This window comes from Pongo abelii, chromosome 10 (assembly GCF_028885655.2).
Source record: "Pongo abelii isolate AG06213 chromosome 10, NHGRI_mPonAbe1-v2.0_pri, whole genome shotgun sequence".
Classification (NCBI taxonomy): domain Eukaryota; kingdom Metazoa; phylum Chordata; class Mammalia; order Primates; family Hominidae; genus Pongo; species Pongo abelii.
In genome coordinates this window covers 65,297,641-65,318,112 of record NC_071995.2, presented here as the reverse complement: position 1 = coordinate 65,318,112, position 20,472 = coordinate 65,297,641, and the positions used below count along the sequence as shown (strand labels likewise).

General features: G+C 35.7%; 1 protein-coding gene and 1 long non-coding RNA gene across 4 annotated transcripts in view; one reads left to right on the top strand and one right to left on the bottom strand.

Moving 5' to 3' along the window:
- The window catches only part of LOC129049152 (uncharacterized), an 85,601-nt gene that overhangs the window by 37,404 nt on the left and 27,725 nt on the right, over positions 1-20,472 (top strand). The window lies entirely within an intron of this gene.
- CAND1 (cullin associated and neddylation dissociated 1) overlaps positions 5,182-20,472 on the bottom strand; it is a 43,688-nt gene continuing 28,397 nt past the window's right edge. For 2 of the 3 annotated variants that reach the window (XM_054526475.2, XM_054526476.2), the window contains 9 exons: positions 19,862-20,007; positions 16,338-16,630; positions 14,204-14,345; positions 12,352-13,845; positions 11,457-11,552; positions 9,879-10,048; positions 9,633-9,797; positions 8,017-8,124; positions 5,182-7,218 (listed from right to left, as the gene is read on the bottom strand). In XM_054526475.2, the coding sequence (XP_054382450.1) occupies positions 6,994-7,218; positions 8,017-8,124; positions 9,633-9,797; positions 9,879-10,048; positions 11,457-11,552; positions 12,352-13,845; positions 14,204-14,345; positions 16,338-16,630; positions 19,862-20,007 (2,839 nt within the window). In that variant the 3' untranslated portion in view covers positions 5,182-6,993. 3 annotated transcript variants of the gene reach the window in all.

Sequence of the window (20,472 nt, the reverse complement as noted above, 5' to 3'; positions counted from 1 at the left end):
AATTTCTAGAAGGCAGAAAGCTGGGGGCATCAGAGTACAGAAAGTCACAAACCAGACAAGGAGGGGTTACTTTTAGTCCAGACAAGTCCCAGAAAGGACTCCAAGCTGAGTCTTTAGATACAGAAACTGGAACTAGGTTGGCAGTATTCAGTTTGACATAAAGGGCTGTTTGTGAACAGGGGGACTAGTCAGCCCTTCCCATACCCTAGCCCACTCAGTAACCATCAGCAATGGTATGGAGAAGAGGAGGGGAATAGCAGTATCTGCACCAACGTTAATAGACAGACAGGTGCTTTTAAAAGGAATTTGACAATATTACGTGCCTGAAAATGGAGTCAGGTTCCAAACATGGGAGTTGGCCCTTGGATTATGCCCTCTTCATTACTTGTCCAGGGAAGACTTCCTGGAGTCCTTGACCTAACCTACAAGATGAAAAGCCAGCTAAGTAAAACAAAAGAGAAGTCAAGTCATTCCAGGCAAAAGGCGTAACTTGACCTTGAGCAAACTTGAGAAGGCAAGGGAAATATTTTATAGTTGTCAGAAGAAAAGGTTAATCCTAGTTGTGAGAGATGCTGAGGCTGGTGGGGCAGGCAGTAACCAGATCTAGTTTGTACTTATCCTATGGGCAAAAGAGAGACAGTGAAGGATGTAGTGCAAAGATGAAATGGTTAGGACCATTGTTTTCAGAGCTGTATAGAGGAAGGACTGGGAATTAATGCCTTCTGGGTATTTTAATGCGGTGGTTTCCAAGGTGTGGCCTTGGGAAACAGCATTAGAACCTGGGAAAGTCGTAGAAATACAAATTATTCGTTTACTACAGCCTACTGAACCACAGCCTCTGGGTGTAGGGCCCAGCGATCTGTTTTAGTAAGTCCTACAGGTGACTGTGATGCACACTCATTTGAAAACCATTCTTCTAAGGAAGAGGCTCATTCCTCAAGACATTTCATCTCCTTTATGAATTGTTTCTGTCCCACTCATGTTGAATGGACCATACCCTCAATTGTTAACCCCCAGTATCCCCTGTGTATACCTCTCATACAGCAGAATTTTATGGTGCTTCCTTACGTCAGTCTTCCCATGATAATCAGTAAGCTTCTTTATATCAAGCAGTTTCAACAGCTTTTGTAGCCCTGGCAGCACGCTAAGCGCGTAATAAATTGGCTTGCTAAATGAGTGATCACAAAAATAACGATTAGCAGGCATTTGCCGCAGTCCAGTCAATAGATAAGGAGGAAATGAGGTCTTAAGCCAAAGGAATAATGGAGATGGGCATGAGAGATATTTAGGAAATAAAAGGGACAGAATGCTAGGAAGAGTTAACAATTATATTACACTTAATATGTGCCAGGTACTGTTTTAAGTGCTTTATACAATGTTCCTATTTAATCCTCACAATAACCCTATAAGGTGCTACTATTTTAATTCCCATTTTATAGACAGGGAAGGTTGAGGTTAAATAATTTACCCAAGTCTAACAGCTAACAGCTAGGATTCAAACTAATATGATATATGATGTCTGTCTGTAGAGTCCTTGTTTTTTTTGAGACAGGGTCTCGCTCTGTCACCCAGGCTGGAGTGCAGTGGTGCATGCAATCTTGGGTCACTGCAACCTCCACCTCCCAGGTTCAAGCAATTCCCCTGCTTCAGCCTCCCGCATAGCTGGGACTACAGGCATGTGCCACCACGTCCGGCTAATTTGTGTTGTTTTTTTTTTAGCAGAGACGGGGTTTTGCCATGTTGGCCAGGCTGGTCTCGAACTCTTGACCTCAAGCGATCCACCCGCCTTGGCCTCCCAGAGCCCTTGTTCTTTATCATATTCTGCCTCCAAACTCTTGCTAAGTGAGGCTTTTAGATTTCCAGTTTGAATGACTGCGTAAATGGGATGCCATCAGCAAAGAGACAGGAAAAACCAGGGAAAGATGATGACTTCAGCTTTAGATATGCTGTTTGAGATACCTTTATGAGATGTACAGCAGGTGGTTGGATATAATAGTCTGAAACAGGGGCATGGACTGGGCTAGATGTATAGATTAAGAAACTGGCTGGGCGACGTGGCTCACGCCTGTAATCCCAGCACTTTGGGAGGCCGAGGCGGGTGGATCACCTAAGATCAGGAGTTTGAGACCAGCCTGGCCAACACGGCAAAACTCCATCTCTACTAAAAATACAAAAATTAGCTGGGCATGGTGGCACATGCCTGTAATCACAGCTACTTGGGAGGCCGAGGCAGGAGAATCGCTGGAACCCGGGAGGCAGAGGTTGCAGTGAGCCGATATTGCGCCACTGCACTCCAGCCTGGGAGACAAAGCAAGACTCCATCCATCTCAAAAAAAAAAAAAAAAAAAAAAAATTGAAGAAAGAAAAAAAAGAAAAAAGAAATCAACAACACAGGGCTGGGCAAGGAGGCACTTACAATAATCTCAGCAGTTTAGGAGGCCAACACAGGATTGCTTGAGCCCAGGAGTTTGAGATCATCCTGGACAAGGTCATGAGACTCCATCTCTACAAAGAAATAAAAAAATTAGCTGGATGTGGTGGCACACACCTATACTCCCAGCTACCCAGGAGGCTGAGGTGGGAGAATCACTTGTGCCCAGGAAGCTGAGGTGCAGTGAACCATGTTCGTGCTATGTACTCCAGCCTAGGCAACAGAGTGAGACCTTGTCTCAAACACAAAAACAAACCTGTGAGGCCATTTGCACTTCAGTTTCCCTTAAATATTGTTCACTAGGTATTTCAGCCCACGTCTTCTCATTATATGTAATCCTTATTCTTTTAGGGCCATCTCATCCATTCTTATGGTTGCATGTTGTTGATTTCTTTTTTCTTTTCTTTTTTTTGGTAGAGACAGGGTCTATGTTGCCTAGGGCTGGTCTCCAACTCCTGTCTTCAAGTGATCCCCCACCTTGGCCTCCCAAAGTGCTGAGATTACAGGCGTGAGCTGCCATCTGGCCCTGAAGTACAATTCTTTACTATTTTTGTGAGAGCATTCTAGACTAAAATCACTTAATATCCATCAACCATTACTTACTGGCAATAGCAAATTAATTCCAATACTTTCTAATCTGGAAACAATGTCACTTTACATAGCATAAGCTTTCTCTAAGACCTCAGCAAAATAATTAAACTTGCTAAAATCACCACTAATAAGGTATGAAGAGGACAGGGTATTAAGACTCCAAAAACAGAATTAGGTATTTCTGTCTACTAAGTATCATTCTGAAACCTGACACACTGGTATTATAGGGTCCAAAAAAGTTAAATTATATGCATTACTCCATTCAGTAATTTTTGGATTCAGAGCTAACTTTCTAAGTTACAAAGAGCAAAAACTTGTTGCTGAAAGATCTTGCCTGAAACTACAGCAAAGGTGTTTACAAAATCTTTTCTGGTACTAATAGGAAAACAAGCAATTTACTGTATTGGAAAAGGAAAACGTATGATTTCATTTTGCATTTCCTTTAAGAAAACAGCCTTATCTGATCAGATTTTGGTAGCCTGTAGCCAAATACTTCCACTGTGTTCCATGTTTGCAACCAAAATTATCAAATGAATTTTTTTTAAATGGAAAAGTCAGTTAAAACCAGAATATCCTTTGTCCAAGCGGTAAATAAACTATTGCCATACTGTCAATTTTCCATTCCATAAACAAGATTTCAAAAACAGGTATGAATCTGGGGTAGCAGTGGTTTGAAAATTAGGATTCAATTTAAAACAGAGCTAGAATCCAAAATTTACTTGCTGAAATGTTTAAGGTCTTTAATTTCAAAACACTTACTAAGCATAATCTATCTAGAGATTGGCAATTAATTTTAACAATTTAGGTCTTTAGTAAAATTAATGTGGGCAGAAAATGTTACTTCATTACAAAGTGTTACTATATACTTTGTCTTGTGACTAACTACAGCTTACAGGAGTATAAACAAGTTAACTAAATTTTTCAGTGGCTGAGGATTTTGTATGCTTGCTCATTTTGAACTTCAATCATGACTATATAATCATATTCATACATCTGAGACTGAACTAGATATAAAGATATCACAACACCCACTAGAACTGGTTAACTAGATATGTCCCTATGTTATTTCTTCACTATTTACCAAAGAAAAGTATGAAGAAAAAAAGACTAATTTGGTTTAATTATGGTTACATAAAAATTATGTAAATATTCAAACATTTGATGAAATCATCATACTCCAACCCTTAAAGAATTCTAACTCCTAATGGTTAAGCAGCTTTCAGATATCATTAATAAAGTACATGACCATCATTAAAAAAATTATCATTCAGTGCTACTGATTTTATAAATAACCTTTTAGGTTAGGCCCTGCCATACCAAATTTCCTTTCTGCCTTTTTTTTTTTTTTTTTGAGATGGACTCTCGCTCTGTTGCCCAGGCCAGAGTGCAGTGGCGTGATCTCGGCTCACTGGCAGCTCCGCCTCCTGGGTTCACGCCATTCTCCTGCCTCAGCTGTAGCAGCTAGGACTACAGGTGTCTGCCACCACACCCGGCTAATTTTTTGCATTTTCAGTAGGGACGGGTTTTCACAGTGTTAGCCAGGATGGTCTCAATCTCCTGACCTCGTGATCCGCCCGCCTCGGCCTCCCAAAGTGCTGGGATTACAGGCGTAAGCCACCGCGCCCAGCCCTCTGCCTTCTTTTAAAATAAATCAGGTAGACTTAAACTAACTTAAATGTTCTCATGAAAATCAATAAACAGCTTGGTTTTGCATTAACTTTTAGATCTCCTCAGGAACCTACATGTGACAAATTGCTAAGTGTAACACCTTAATATTACTAGTAAGTAGCATGAGTGGTAGACTATGTACTCCACATCCTGCCACTTCCATTCCAGTATCTGGACCACATCACCACTAGGAGTATGGAGTTAATCATCAGTATGACTCAGCATTGAAATTCTAAGCACTGCTGTTACTAATTTTGTTAATGTATGCATATAAACAGGTATATAAACACTAAAGCCATAAAAAAGCAGTATCTATTTCTTTAGTACTAAAAGAATTTCAACTGTTAGAAAATGAATTGGCTTGCAAGACAAAAACAAAGCAAAACAAAACAAAACATGCATTTTGAAAATTAAAAACAAACAAACTGAAGAAAAAGCCAGTTGAAGTATTTGGATTTAACTTTACCCAACTAAGACATTCACACAACATATGCATGTCAGTCTCCTATTCAGTCCTAGAGCCTGCAGTATTGTAATTTATTGTGAAACCATGTAACCAAATACTTAAATATATCCACAACATCTATACCACAGAAATGCATAGTACATAATATACTAACATCTCAAAATAAACTTCTATTACAGTTTTATGCAAATTATGGTATAAGATTATCACCTGCCACATTTTGAAATGGCACCAACTTCAACATCAATGCACTAGTCAAAATCCTTACTAGAAGTGATGTCTTCTGCATTATCATCTGAACATTCAAAATCAAGCTGTTAATCTAATAACCACAGTATGTTATCATTTAAAATCACTGTATATTTGGATGTTAAAGCAGGTAGTAATACAGCAGGAAAAGTGTTTCTAATTCACAGTTTCAAAAATAAAGGGTGCAGTTTTCAAATATCTGATTGCTTAAAATTGGTCACTCAATTTAACAACTGCCTCCTTCAATACATGTAAACTATGTTTGCACAGCATTAGGAGATGTCTTTTATTTCAGAATTAGTTCTTACTGTTACAGGAGCACCACAAATTTTAAGGAAGAGGCTACAGTGTGAAATGAGCTCACTGAAGGATATGTTAAATAAAATTTTAACTACAATATAAGGTACTGCAAAAGCTTTGTTCCCCAGCACAGATCCCTTAATCAGGAAAAGTAGTGAACACTTACCAAATACAATATGTAAATTAGCTCTACAGGAGATGGGGAAAAACCTAACTCAACTAAAAGAAAATACTATTATTAGCTAACAAACCTGTGATAGCTGGCTTCAGAATTTTCCTAAAAATAAAATTCAAAAGCATACACCGTATTTATATCCTTTGATAAGGAATGTGGACATCCAAAGGGAATGAAAGAAAAATCTGGTTTTAAGAATTTCTAAGTGGAAACACACGCACACAAATGGGTAACTGAGAAAAACTGAGCACTTAAATATTCAAAATTTAAGTAAGATTTATAATAGAAAAAAGTGGCAAATTGTTACTGTGACTTGATTTGCTGAAAACATCTGCAAATTCACACTGGCATTAAGAAAACCCAAGTCTCAAAAATTCTCCTTTCTTTCTCTCCAGATAATGTGTTTTCTGTGCAAAAATAAATATCTGAAAATTGCACTAATACTTATTTTAACTTCTATATTATGAATAATCTGCACATGCTGCTTTACAGACAATACATATTTGTAAACTTGCTCATGCAAAATTAGTGTGCGCAACAGGGATATTGTTAATTTTCATACTTAAAAATGATACCTTATTATCTTTTAAAAATTGCCAAACTCTCTGAAATGGTAACAAATCTTATATGGATATTCTTGTCTGCCAGCTAAAAATCAATTTATGTTGCTGAAAACAAAAAGTTATACAAGGAAAAGAAACATGGTTTTTGTTTTGCAAGATTTTTGATTTTTAAATGAGAAAATTTATAAAAGAAAGAAATTCATGGTCACAAAATTTTAACATTTTAATCCTAAACATTACAGGGTAAATAGATACTGGACCCTATCTCCATACTCCATAAAATCCTAACTTTTAGTTTCCATTTCAAATGTTGCCATAACCACTAAAACACTAGCGGTTTTACAACCTCTGGATCATGGAAATACACATTTCTGAAATAAATGCTACAAAAACAACAATGGAAGAAAGCCAAACAAACAGTCTCCATGAAGGAAAAAAAAGTGGAACATTTTGAAGCTTTTAGACACTTCTCTTTCCATGTCTTATGATTAACCTGTCAATTCAGTGCATTGTATTGTCATATGTGATGGTCCCCATGGTGAACAAACATCTAACTAGTGTCCATTGATTCCAAGTTAGTAGATGATGAATCTTTCTGGATACTTTCAAAGATAGCCGCCAGCTCAGGGTTAGAACTGATCTGTGACTGGAATTCACTCATCAGTGGACTCTTCTCTGCTTCTGGAATGGTTAGCAGTGCTGCTACTGCTCTCATGGCAGATCGCTTTAATTCATCTTGTTTTTCAAACTCCTGCTTTACTGAGTTTGCCTTTACCTGTAAGATGGAGTAAACTTAGATTACATGCTATAAAAGACAGCTCTTACATGAACAAAATTTAAGCACATAAGATCTTCCTGGTAAAAGCTACTCTCGTAGGTCCATAAGGCATATTACATTCTAAGAACAACTGTTTTTAAACTTATTTTTAAAGTAGCTGTCTCCTTTTAAGAGAATATTTTACAAAAAGCCCCTTATAAAAACAGAAAATCTAGACCCACATGATTGTAACAAAGAGAGTAGGACACTCTTTGTTTCAACTATCTGCTTAGCAAGTCTCACACTTTGGCCCCCATCAAGAGAGTACTCCTCTAGCTACCTTATTCTTTGCTATACTTTATTATTCACTTTTTCAAACACACCATATGATGACATCTCCAGGCCTTTATTCAAAGCCTGTTTCATCTTCTTGGTCTAAAAAAAAAAAAAATCTTGATTTTTCAAGGTTCATTGCAAATGTTGTCATCCTAATATGAAATCTTCTGACTCCCCTTCCAACCAGAATTAAAAACTTCCTCTTGTGGCCTGATCACATTTTATCCCATATCAGTACTTCAAATATGTATCAGTACTTCAAAATGTTAACATATTGATATAGCAATAAACAAAAACTTTTAAGAATAGCCATTAACAGTGCTAAGTTTTATAAAATATCAGTATTTGATAGGTTAACTTTTTAAACCAACTGCTACACAGAGCACTGGAATAGTTATATTTGGAAAGCTAGAGAAAAGAATTGACTAGGAATCCCCAATACACCAAGTCTGACCTAGGTTGATACTTATCATTTCTTACCTTAGTTGTACATGTTGCACGTAATGGCTCAACAAGTCGGTCCAACCTCTGCAGTACTGCACTTGGACAAAGGGTAGACAGTCTCACCAACATTAAAAATGTCAGCATCTATTAGGAATAAAAAAGACAGAATTTAGATTTGACATCATTTTCTAAAAACAAAATTCTAAATTCTGACAAATCCTTTAAAGGAAAATAACTAGCATGCAAAGTAAAGCTTCCTTTTAATGTAATCTGCCAATCAGAATCAGACAGATTTGTCTCAAACCTTACCTGAGTTAAGTGCTAAAGAGACTTCACCAGATTGTATTTTAGGTGAGGTCTATTGAGCAGCATATTATAGGTGAGGTCTCTTTAGCACTTAACTCAGATAAGGTTTGAGACAAATCTGTCTCAAATAGATACAAGAAGTAGAAAAGTGGTTTTCAATCTTGGTTGCACATTAGAATCATCCAGAGAGCTTTAGAAACATACCCATTCTTCAAGCCCCATCCCCAGAGAGTTTTACTGAACCTGTCAGAATACAGCCACACATTTTTTTTTTTATTTTTACTTTTTAAAGCTCATGTGCACCAGAATTGAGAGAATCATCATAGAACTAGAAAATTACTGAACTGGAACACAATTTTGTAATAAGTTTCCACTATCATAACAGAGTTGGCCAGTTATTCAGATTAATCCATGTAAAACCTGATAACCCATAAACCTTTTTCTCTTGGACTATAAACTCATAGAATTAAACAAGCATGTCCTTTTACTTCTTAGTGGGGAGGCCCTCTTCATTGAACTCTGAGAGGCTCAGGTAACTACCACACATGGAAACCTAAGAGTAGGAGTTCGGTAGTATGGCTCAATTACTGCTGAGTTACCACTTTTGCCCTGCTTGGCCAAAAGCCCTAAATGGAGTAGATGAAAAAGACACAATGCATGTATTTTTTATTTTCAAATCGCCCTTTTACTGTTCACATTTTAAATGGAGAGGAACACACAGGAAAACAAAGAACACTTATACGCAAAATTCATTATCCAAACATAAGACGCAGTATGATTTCTCTCAAGTTGCTTCTACAGATTGTTTTGTATATCTGAAAAGTTCTATGTCCTCTAACAAAATTCTTGATATTAAACACAGTATATTATATTGAAAAACAAAAATTCCTCATTCAGGTAAATAATACAGTTACAATTCAGACTAGCCCCAAAGGTAGCTCAGGAGAATTAATCAAGACAATGCTAAGAAAACCCTCCACGGGTAGCAACTATGGTCCAATGTTAAGACAGGCCAAAAAGTTACAGATTTATACGTTAAACAGCAAAATCTGTCAGGACTTTTTTGAGGGAAAGGATCTAGGGACTATTCACTAAGCAAGTGGGCACACAGCATTTTGCATCCACTGCCACTTCCTCCTCCAATAAAAAGGGCTCTGGATCTTTCTTACATGTCAAATGGTGTTACACTGCCTATTACTTTTGCACTTTATAGTTTACAATATGCTTATCAAAATCTTGACAGACAACCTGATTTTTCTCAGACACATGAGTAAATTACAAGGGTGAAAGTTGCTCTAGCAAAGTCTTCTTCTAAAACATTGTATAAATAGGCACAAACATCTTACCTTAATATCATAATGGTCCTTCAAACCATCTTCAACATGATTTAGAAATTCAAAGATATCAAGTCTATCAAGACAACTGTCTAGAAGTGTGTACATACACTCAAAAGCTGCCTTTCTAATATCCAGACCATCATCAACTGTATGTTTAAATGGACCCATTTCTACCTGTTAAAGCAAAAAAGAATGTGTGGATATACAATACTTAAGTCAAAGACAAGCTCAGATAAACAGTGTGATCTAACTTACCTCTCTTATAAGCTCCTTTCTAACTTTTGTTTCATTGTAAAGATGTGGAAGAACAGTATCCAACAGATCCCTTATTAATGATGGCTTGTTATGTGCTGCTGAATTAAACGTGACCAAGGCTACTCTTCTCACATTCAAATCTGGGTCTTCCAAAGTTTTTAGGAAATCACCTGAAATATTACAAGAAAAGCAACAGACAGACATGATAAACTTAAAATATAATATACATTATATTTTCTCTAAGTTGAAAAAAGTCTGAGAGACAGCGTGGTTTCAAAAACAATATAAATGTACCAAACTAATCTCCCCTCCCCTTTATTTGCATACTAAACTGGTAGATTAGAAGAGTAATTACAATAGAGTATATATCTGCTTTCAGTAAAGCATCTAAAATATTGCTATTATGGACAAAATGGTGTCGTGAACTAGCAATTTCAATTTTTAAAAAGTTTCCTAGGTGATTCTGATGTTCAAATAGTCATGAATACTTAACTAGATCATAATTCAATTAGAATGCTAACTACCTGGCTGAGTAACTGTATCAACAATGCATACTGGTTGACTGCTGTCAACATGGAAAGATATTTCTAGAAATATGGCATGGGCCTCTTCCTCTGTTCTATTTTGCATAATACCAATGTCCTCAATAAATATATCAAAGCAGAAAATGGGTGGGGGAAATGCCAATAAGAAGTTTCTCATATAGACTTTAAATAATTTCTTGGCCCTAGCAATAGAACCCATTTGTGCCTGTGCTTTCCTTATTCTGAACTGGCAATCCCTTTCTATGCAGTTCAAATTTTATATTGTATTTTTTTTCTTTCTGGCACACTGCAGAATGGCACAAAGCTACAAAGCTTCTTTGCCAAATCCCTCAATCCTCCCTGATGGTTATCTCCATTAATCTGTCCTCAAGAAAGCAACAAACTAAATTCTGAGGTGTTTTTGGCTACTATCAAACTCTAGGAAAACCAATGATAAAAACAAAATGCAAGGAGGTTATAAAATCAGAAATAATCCCAAAAGCTAATTCTTGTCTTCAAAGAAATAGAGAAACCCTAATTTTTCTTGGGTTATCTCCTCTTAGTTCTTCTGGGAATTAGCTCTCTCCCCCTTTATTTTTTATTCTTAGGTTATTTTGACCTTAAATATGGAAATCTCCATAGATCTCCTTGGGTGTTAGAAGTAATAATTGAAATTTGAGGCCTTAATAGCTCAAGCAAGACTCATTTAAATCTAGGGAGAAACTTCAGACTGGCCACATAAATCTAGTATCTTTTTGCTTTATCCACTAAAGCTATCTTAGGTCACCCCAAAAATATGGCTATCAAATATGTAGTTGACTCTAAAGACATGCTGGTATATTATAACTTCACTTATGTGCAAAATCATCTAGGAATAATTACAAACAATATAGGCAAATGCAATTTGTTAAAAGTTGTAAGATCATATCAATTTTCTTTTAAACAATTATTTTATAAGCATTTTAATTCCTCGATATTTCTAGTTACTAAGTTCAAGAGTTTCTTGAGAATTCTAAAGTCCAAAAATCAGTATGTTTATCTTTGTTCCACTTACCTATGCAGTTCTTTAACAGTGGATCAATAGGTTGTGGATGGTCAGAAATTGTAAATTTCACAGCTGTAACCACTGAGCTTCGGGCATATGATGAGCCTAGTTAAAAATAAATTGCAAGTCTATTGGTATGTAGTCCACTGAAACTCACGGACATCATTTTTAAACCACTTCAAATAACACCAGTGTCTTCAATTCCTTAGAATTCTCTTTGGACAAGAAGGGTATTTCTTATTGCACGCATGAATCCAAAGGAGCAAAGTTAACTCACTTATGAGCATAAAATATAATCCCATTAGATTTCAAAAGAAACAATTCCTTCTGGGAAGGAGGGACTTGAAGCAGCAGTGGAGGATCTCACCCTCACAAAATAGAACTAGCTAAATCCAAAACCGCTTAAAAATCTTCAAATTTTTTACTAAAAAAGAAAGCAATGTCTAAGAATGAATGGCTATTACTGCTATTAATATTACTACCTTTTACTTGTTCTAATGGGGATGACACTGGTAAATCTGAAAACTCTTCCAGAATCTTTCATTTGAAAAAAGTACTTTCACCAATTATACTTACGGTAATTAGTATCAACAAGCTCTTCAGATTATGTTAATTCACTAGATATGTCTTTTCCACATTTTAACACAATATAGTAACATTAAAATGTAGTTATCATGAGGAATTAGAACAGATTTAACCATTATCTAATTACCACTCTATCCTTTAAAACAACAAAATGTCATTTGAATATCACTCCATACTACAAAAGACAGTTTTTTTCATCACATACTTAGCTTTTAGGTTTAAGAAAATATAGACATGGCTTAACTTCTTTATTAGGGTCTTTTAAGGCAACCAACTATCAATAAAAAAAATTTTTAAGTAAGAAAATCTAGATACCTACCTGATATCAAGTACCCCTTAAGCCGTGGAAGGAGAGTTTCTGGATCAATTAGAGTGAGTTTTCCTAGACATTCAGCAACAACATTTCTGGTTCCTTCCTCTGCACACTCACAGTGCTTTAGTAATAAGGCCCAGATGTTTTCAACGTATGGTTTAAGGCCTACCACTGATGCAGAGCTAATAATTTCCTTCAAGGAATGAAGTAAAAGATACTGCCTTTTGGGTTGACTAGTTATTTCTTGCAGGACAAATGGCAGATATTCAGGAAGGTTGCCCACACTAATGCTGCCTAATGCATAGGATGCAGCTGATTTGACTTCTTCACTAGGAGATGAGAAAGCTTCTAGTATTACAGATTTTAGTTCCAACTGTCCACTTAAGTCAATATGATGCCCAACTTCTCCAAGAGAAAGTAGAGCTAAGAGACGAATGGAATCTGTAGACCTTGAGTTCTTGACATCTTGAATAAACTGACCTACTACAGCTGGTCCTTCTTTAGGGCATGCTCGAGTAAGGGCAGCTACACATTTGGCAATGGAATAATAAGACTGCTTATGAGTAAGAGCTGTGCTCTGAGAGTAAACTGGACCAGTCAGCATGCGCAACAAATCCATGTATCCTAAATTATTTGTTCCAGTGACAACCAGAGCTTGGAAAAAGTCTAGCATGGCACTAAGAGCTCCTCCCTGCAATAAGGGTGATCTCACAAGTCCAATAAGTTCATTGAGAATGGATCCACTTATCTTTGAAAGGGAGGAGGGATACACTTTTGCCAAAGTGGTAAGAAAACTGATGGCCATTTGTGAAACATGCATATCACTTTCGCTGATAAGAGGTGGGAGCTCATCTAGAACTGCATCAATCATGGCAGCTGTCAAGCTGTCACTATAGTTTTTTATTAGAATATCAAGGGCAGAAAGAGTACCCAGTTTCAAAGCTCTCTGGTTTTTTCTAAGAAATGAAGCAAGGATAGGAACCCCTTCTCCCAGAACAGGCCTCAAATCTATCTTCAAAGGTGACCCAGCAATCAGTGTCAATGCCTTTACTGTAGTTAACCTGGTAATTTCATTCTTTAGTCTCTCCAAGAAAATCTGAAGTGTATTAGGCAAGTCAGAACCCAAATTGTCTCCAAGGTTGCAAATAATTTGTCCCATACAGGAAATAGCCCTTTCTTTGACTTCCTGATCAATGTCAGCTGCTTTTAATCTCTTAATGGTACAGGTAAATAGATCTTTGATATAAGGAGTTGCATCAAACGAGGAAGGCTGATCTAAAGGACGAATTACTTTGACAAGCTGTTGAGTAACAAGAAGTGCTTCAGATGTAATTTTGTAAAATGGGTCTCCAACACAAGCCACCACTGGAGGAACCAAAGCCTGAACGTGAGGATGGAAGACTTGAGGAGAATGGTTACAGAGGATTACGTATAGACATGACAAAGCATCAATCTTCAAATTCGATGAGCTTGATTTATCATTCAGTGAGAAAATGATTCCTAAAAAGCCAACAAAAAATCCAATCATTGCTGTGCAGACTTTTTAAGAAAGAAAAATTAAAAATCAACCCCTATAGTACTGCTAATGTTCCCACTTCATTATGTAATTTCTATAAGTAGAAATTTTCACCATCTACAATAAATATTACAGCCAAATATTTTAGGGTAAGACTTTTAACCTTTTACTTACAAATTTCTAACTTCAGGTATTCAAGATTGTTAGATTAAAAAGTTAGCTCTATGTGCATATTAAGTTGTCACAAATATTCCTTTCAAAGGAAACAATTATTTAAGCTTATCTAAGTCCTAACAAAAAGGCTACAATAAGTCCCAAAAGAGATTTATGTTTCTTTCATACCTGGTACAAGTACAGGAATGTGTTGAGTTAGGGCCCCAGGTAATACATTTACCAGCTCAGTTAACATGTTAAAACAACACTGTCGGGTCTTCACACTTTTTTCTTTCATCTGTTTGTGAAGAGCTTTAACAATGTTGGGAACCTGCAATTATCATATACTCATTAGCTGGTTCAGCTGTTGGTATTTCCTCAGTACACTTAACATGAATTACGGAGAATGAGGATAAAGGGAAGAGTTTATCTTTTTTTGTTAAATTCCTAATTCAGCTATCTACTGCTATTGCTAACACAAGATCAAGTTTGTTGCGTGTATTATATATGTTCTCTTGTAACTATATTTGCTTGATACTGATAAGAAATTACAGAAAAGCCATCATTTAGCTTTCCAGAGAGCAACAAAATAGGCTTCCCTACTTAATTTTTAATTGTGAAACATACATGACTAAAAAGAAATTAATAGGCTGGGCACAGTGGCTCACGCCTGTAATCCCAGCACTTTGGGAGGCTGAGGCAGGCAGATCATGAGGTCAAGAAATTGAGACCATTCTGGCCAACATGGTGAAACCCCGTCTCTATCAAAAATACAAAAATTAGCTGGGCATGGTGGTGCACGCCTGTACTCCCAGCTACTCAGGAGGCTGAGACAGGAGAATCGCTTGAACCCAGGAAGCGGAGGTTGCAGTGAGCCGAGACAGCACCACTGCACTCCAGCCTGGCAACAGAGCGAGACTCCATCTCAAAAAAAATAAATAAATAAATAAATAAATAAATAAAATCATATTTTCAATCAAAAATTTGGGAGGTTAATTTATAAATGGTATTTTGAATGACAACAGCACAGATAAAAATCAAAAGAAACAAGACAAATTATGGAAAAGCAACCATCGAACAGGTCCTTTTCTTACTTTCCATTTGCTATTACAAGGAATCAACCTCACTTCAAATGTAGCTACAAGCAGCAGGGTTATGACTAAAAGACATCGGCTCTAAACTTCCTAATGTTTTGCTAGTCAGTAAAACAAATAGGGTCTCTACTAACAAATCTTATGGATGCAAAGCTATAAACGGAGCTTCTAGAATACCTCAACAGCAAAGCAAGTAGAGATTAAAAACAAAAACAAAGCCAAGAAAAATCCCAACAACCAAACTACATGGACACACACCCTAATTAAACAATGATCTAAGAACCAGACAAAACAAAAAAATTGTCTAATTTTCCATAGCATTGTCAGAATTCCTGGCAACTCTACTGAGTAATACCTGACTTCTATATACTCACTCACTTGCATATATCCTCCATACACTTTATCTCATTTCCTTCTACAATTAATCTTCAACATTCACCTTTATGAGTAAGTTCACCACAAGAATGTATTTATTTGTACTACTTAAAAACAAGATAGATACAGTATGTGTGTCCTAGCCTCTCCACTGGTTTAATCCCTGGCAATATCTGTTTTGTTATCTATAAAAATTGACCTACTATTTGTGCATCCCATAGGGCTGCTGTAGAGATTACATATAAGATAGGAGAATGCCTGGTATGTAACAAATATTCAATAAATGGGAGCAATATAATAGCTCTAATGTTTAGGATCTTAGAAAAAAAATGCCCTCAAGTGAAAAGATGTGTATTTTATTAGTAAGTACTGGCATATATCAAGCATATATGTAGTAGGCACTACACTGAATGCTCTACACAGATCATCCAGCTCTCACAACCACAGGTAGATATTTCTAAGTACATTCTTATTACAAATAAGAAAAGTGAGGTTTAATAAAATGACTAAATAACTTGCCCAAGATCACACACCTAAATTAGAAGTGAAGTCAGTTATGTGATCACAAGTAGTATGACTCCACAGCTCTAAGATTTCTCTATTAACATCAAAGATAAAGATTACTTTACTGAATCTTAAAATTATTTAAATATTGTTTATCATGTAAAGCCAAGAATACTTCAATTAGAATAGTTTACAAGTAACATAACATGAACATGCATTAACTATATAAACATATCCTAGAACTTTCTGCTTCTCTATAGATATTTTGGAACTCACCTTTCCATATAAAGACAATTTTAAAAGCATTGCATTTACTATCATGATTTTCTAAACTTTACTTTAAAACCCACCTGACTCTGAAGCATTGTTAAAGGTGTTTCTCCCTGTTCCATTGCATCGGGGTCACATAGCCAACTTTGTACAGGACGAGTTTGCTTCAAAAGAGAAAGGTATGCGTGAAAAACATCTGCCTTTACATTCTCTTCACGCTCTTTAAATCTGGATATTAGTGCAGGAGAGACGGTCTTGTAGAATTCTGGAAGCATTTCATGCCTTGTGCTAACTACAGCATCCAAGCACTTCGCAGCTGCACGTCTCACTTTCCAACTCATGTCATCATCATCACTGTATTCATCATCACTCCCTAAGGGTAAGTTTTAATGTAAACAGGCTATTAATGACAAGAGAAGTATATCATTTAAAACAGAAAATGAATTCATATTCTTAACCAAATCAGTTAATCTAACTTTCCGGTAACATATACAGCAACAGGTAGGTTTCAACAGAACTAGAACTTGAACAAAGAGCTTGTTACTTCTATAAATCTGCACATAAATTAAACTTAAAAAACAAATATAATTGTATTTTTAATTAGTTAAACATTTTCTCATTTATTTTGTAACCCTTTAAAATCATCAATTATTTGTAATCCTTTAAAATCATCAATTAACACATTCAACTTCTTTAGAATACAAATATTTATAGTTATAAATTTCCCAGCCTTTGAAACAAAATTCAAAGAACTTACTTAACAGCATAGGAAAAATCAAGCAAACAATCAGGGACTTTATAAGACAAACCATGAAATGGATTTGTGGTAATAGACTAAGTGATAAAAAGAATGGTTACCAATCCCAAAACACTGTAGAACTAATTTTCTGGGAATAAAAAGAAGGTTGACATCAGCTTTGTGACTACAAGGCTTTTCACCCAACTTGTTGATAAGCTGTGCGGAACAAACATGTATATTCTAAACCTTTCACAATTTTGTCCTAATGTACTTTAACAAAACCATTTTTGCTTAATTATACCAAGAAAATGCTGCACACTTAACAGAGGACCATTTTTTTCCCCTAATGCTAAACCTTAAACATTCAAAGCAGAAGCACTAAGAATTGTATCTAACTTATCTATACTTGACAGATAACATGTATGTGAAATCTCCAGAAAGTCTTTCTTTCTAACACTATCAGGTTTAATTAGTTGGGTAATATGAAGTCAGAAAGGTGACAGAAATATTAGCAGTTATCATGATAGTCTAAAATTATCTCACAATAATTTCTTTATTCTTAGATAAGACTATACATAGCCTTGAAATAATTGAGCGGAGTAATATCGTTTTACTGGCTTTTATTCCAATTAGCTTAGTTTGACAGTCAAATGTAGCCAGCTAGGCCTTAGAAGATTCTACAGTATATAATAAAATAATAAAACTTTCCAACTCAAAAGCTTAAAATTCACCTTAGCACATTATAGGAAAATACAAATACTGCTAAATGCAAGACATTTGCTTATTTACCAATATCTATTTAAATAAAGTTAAAAGATACTGCCAAAATATACTATCAAGTTAAGAGCACATAAAATTTTTTCCATGTCAATACACTACGGTAATTGCATCCCAGAAATATAAGCTTTATTAAAAACAAGATTATAAAAAATTAACAAATGTCCTTATTCACTAAAATTATGTTGATTTTATAAATCACAAAAACACCATGGTAGAAAGTCATTTAATGGGTATAATTCATATTAAGTGATAAAGCAGGTGAAGTACCTGGTTTGTTATACAGCACACAAAAAAACAAAATTCAAAACCTGGAATATACATTGCTACTGCTTTCTTCAAAAGATATTCATATTAAAATATAAGCTAAGGTTTCCCTTCATTAATACAACCCATTTATTGATTGCCTGTGCATCAAGCACTGTCCTAGGCACTGGAATAAAGCAGTCAATCAAGAGATTAAAATGTCTAGCCTTCATGAAACTTACATTCTAATAGGTAGGAGACCATCAATTACAGTATGTCAGAAAGTTACTAAGTGTGATAAACAAAATAAAAACAATAAAATGAAAGATAGTTCTGAGGGAGAAGACTAGCTGAGGGATGTGTGAAAAAGGAATCAGGTATGATTGCAAGGTTTTTGGCCTGATCAACTAAGAAGAATGGAGGTACCATTCTGAGATGGAAAAGGCTAAAGAAGAACAGGTTAGGTGGGAGATGGAGAAGGGGCAGGGAAAAGATATTTTAGATATCCAAGCAGCAATATGAATTAAGCAGTTGCATATGAATCTGGATTCACAAGCGAGATATGGATTAAAGATAGGATCTGGGTTGCCAGCATATTGATATTAAAGCCAGGAGACTAGATGAGATCAACAAAGAAATCAAGAGTATAACAGGTAAGTTCAAGGACTGAGCCTTGGGATACTCTAAGTACAGTGGTCAGGGTGAAGAAGAAGAAACAGCATGGAAGACTGGAGTAATCACAATGATAGGACTACATCCAGGCTAGAATGGTATCCCGGAAGCTAAATAAAGAAATGTTGCTGAGACTGAGTAATACGATAGGCAGAGTCAAACATTTGCAATCTCGTCCATCACTGGAGGAGTGGATTCAAGAGAGAATGGAAAAAAGAAAACTGAACTGCATTCTTTAAAGGAGTTCTGTTGTGGAGGAGAGAAACTAGGCAGCAGCTGCTAGAGGAGTATATGGTGTTAAGAAACTCTTTTGGTAGTTGTTTTTTAAAGATGGGTGAAATTACTGACTTGATAGGAAAGCTGTTATGCAAATTCATTCAAAGAATCAAACTAAAAAGTATTCTCAAAAATAACAAAAAATCCACCAACCTGTTTACCTAGTAATTTACCAACTTAAATATCTGTTATTATGATTCTTCCAATACAAACAGAAACAACTGACATGAGCAACCCCTATGTCCTTGAAGTGCTGCTACTACTTTCCAGAGTAAATATCATAAATCATCAGGTGATGACATCAATCTTAGGAGCCTCAGAAATGTTGTAAGCCATTAATGAACGTTAAATGGGGCCTCGAACAGTATTTAGAATTTTTCATGAACTATGAATAAACAAACTAATATTCTTTCAAACCAAGCTGCCCTAAATATGTATATCTACAGATTCAATTCTTCCTAAAACCTTAGTTTATCTCCTTACAAAAATGCTTTGTAGAAAATTTGAATAGTACTTAAAACCAAAAATCATATATAGTTGCTAGCCAAGAGAAAACAAGCAGTAATGATACTAGTTATAAATATACAGATTTTTTTCTGTATACTTAAAGAAATAAAATTGGGACATGGTGAGCAATTTTTGCTACCTACTTTTCACTCACCTTATTAATAGCATTAATGAATGATTTTTAGACATGATTTTTTAATGTGTTGCATAACAGTTCAATACATGGATGCTCTCTAACTTAATTTGCTGTTGTCAAATATTGAGATCATTTCCCTTTTCACTATTATAACTAAATAAAACAAACAGTACAATTTGCACTAAGAATCATCTCCATCTATAACACTGTCTTTCACAAAAATTTAAAAGATTCTATTTAATTTGAAATACCTTGATCATCATCATCACCACCATCAGCATCCATTGCATTTTCATCTTCATCTTCATCATCGTAATTATAATTCGGATCATAGGTAAGATATTTAAGACATATATTTATAATGGTAGAAACATGAGGATATACTTCCTTAGGACATCTAAAGACAAAAACAAAAGCTGCCTTGAAGAGCTGTATTTCACTCCTTGATTCATTATCTGCCACATTTTGCTTTATTACCAGCAATAACATAGGAGAGTAGTTCCCAGACTATCTAGCACCAATGATTGTTGCTCTTTCTCTCCCATGGATTTACTATTTTAAAAGGTTTACCTTTCAAATTGTACTTATTTAACCAATTTTAAGATGAACTCCCCTAATCCCCATTTTAACTATGTTATGGTTAATGTGTGGCAGTATAGGCAGAAATTGGTATATAATCAACATGTTATTAGAAAACCAAACCCAGATGAATGTGCTCTTCAGTAACTAGGATTATTTGTGGAAATGCCAGTGCATATTCACCTAGGCTTGGTCTTCTAGCGATGTAATGAGAGGACAGAACATATAAATGCCCACAGGGCCAGTAAATAAAAGAATACTTTGTGTTTCTCAACTAAAGGAA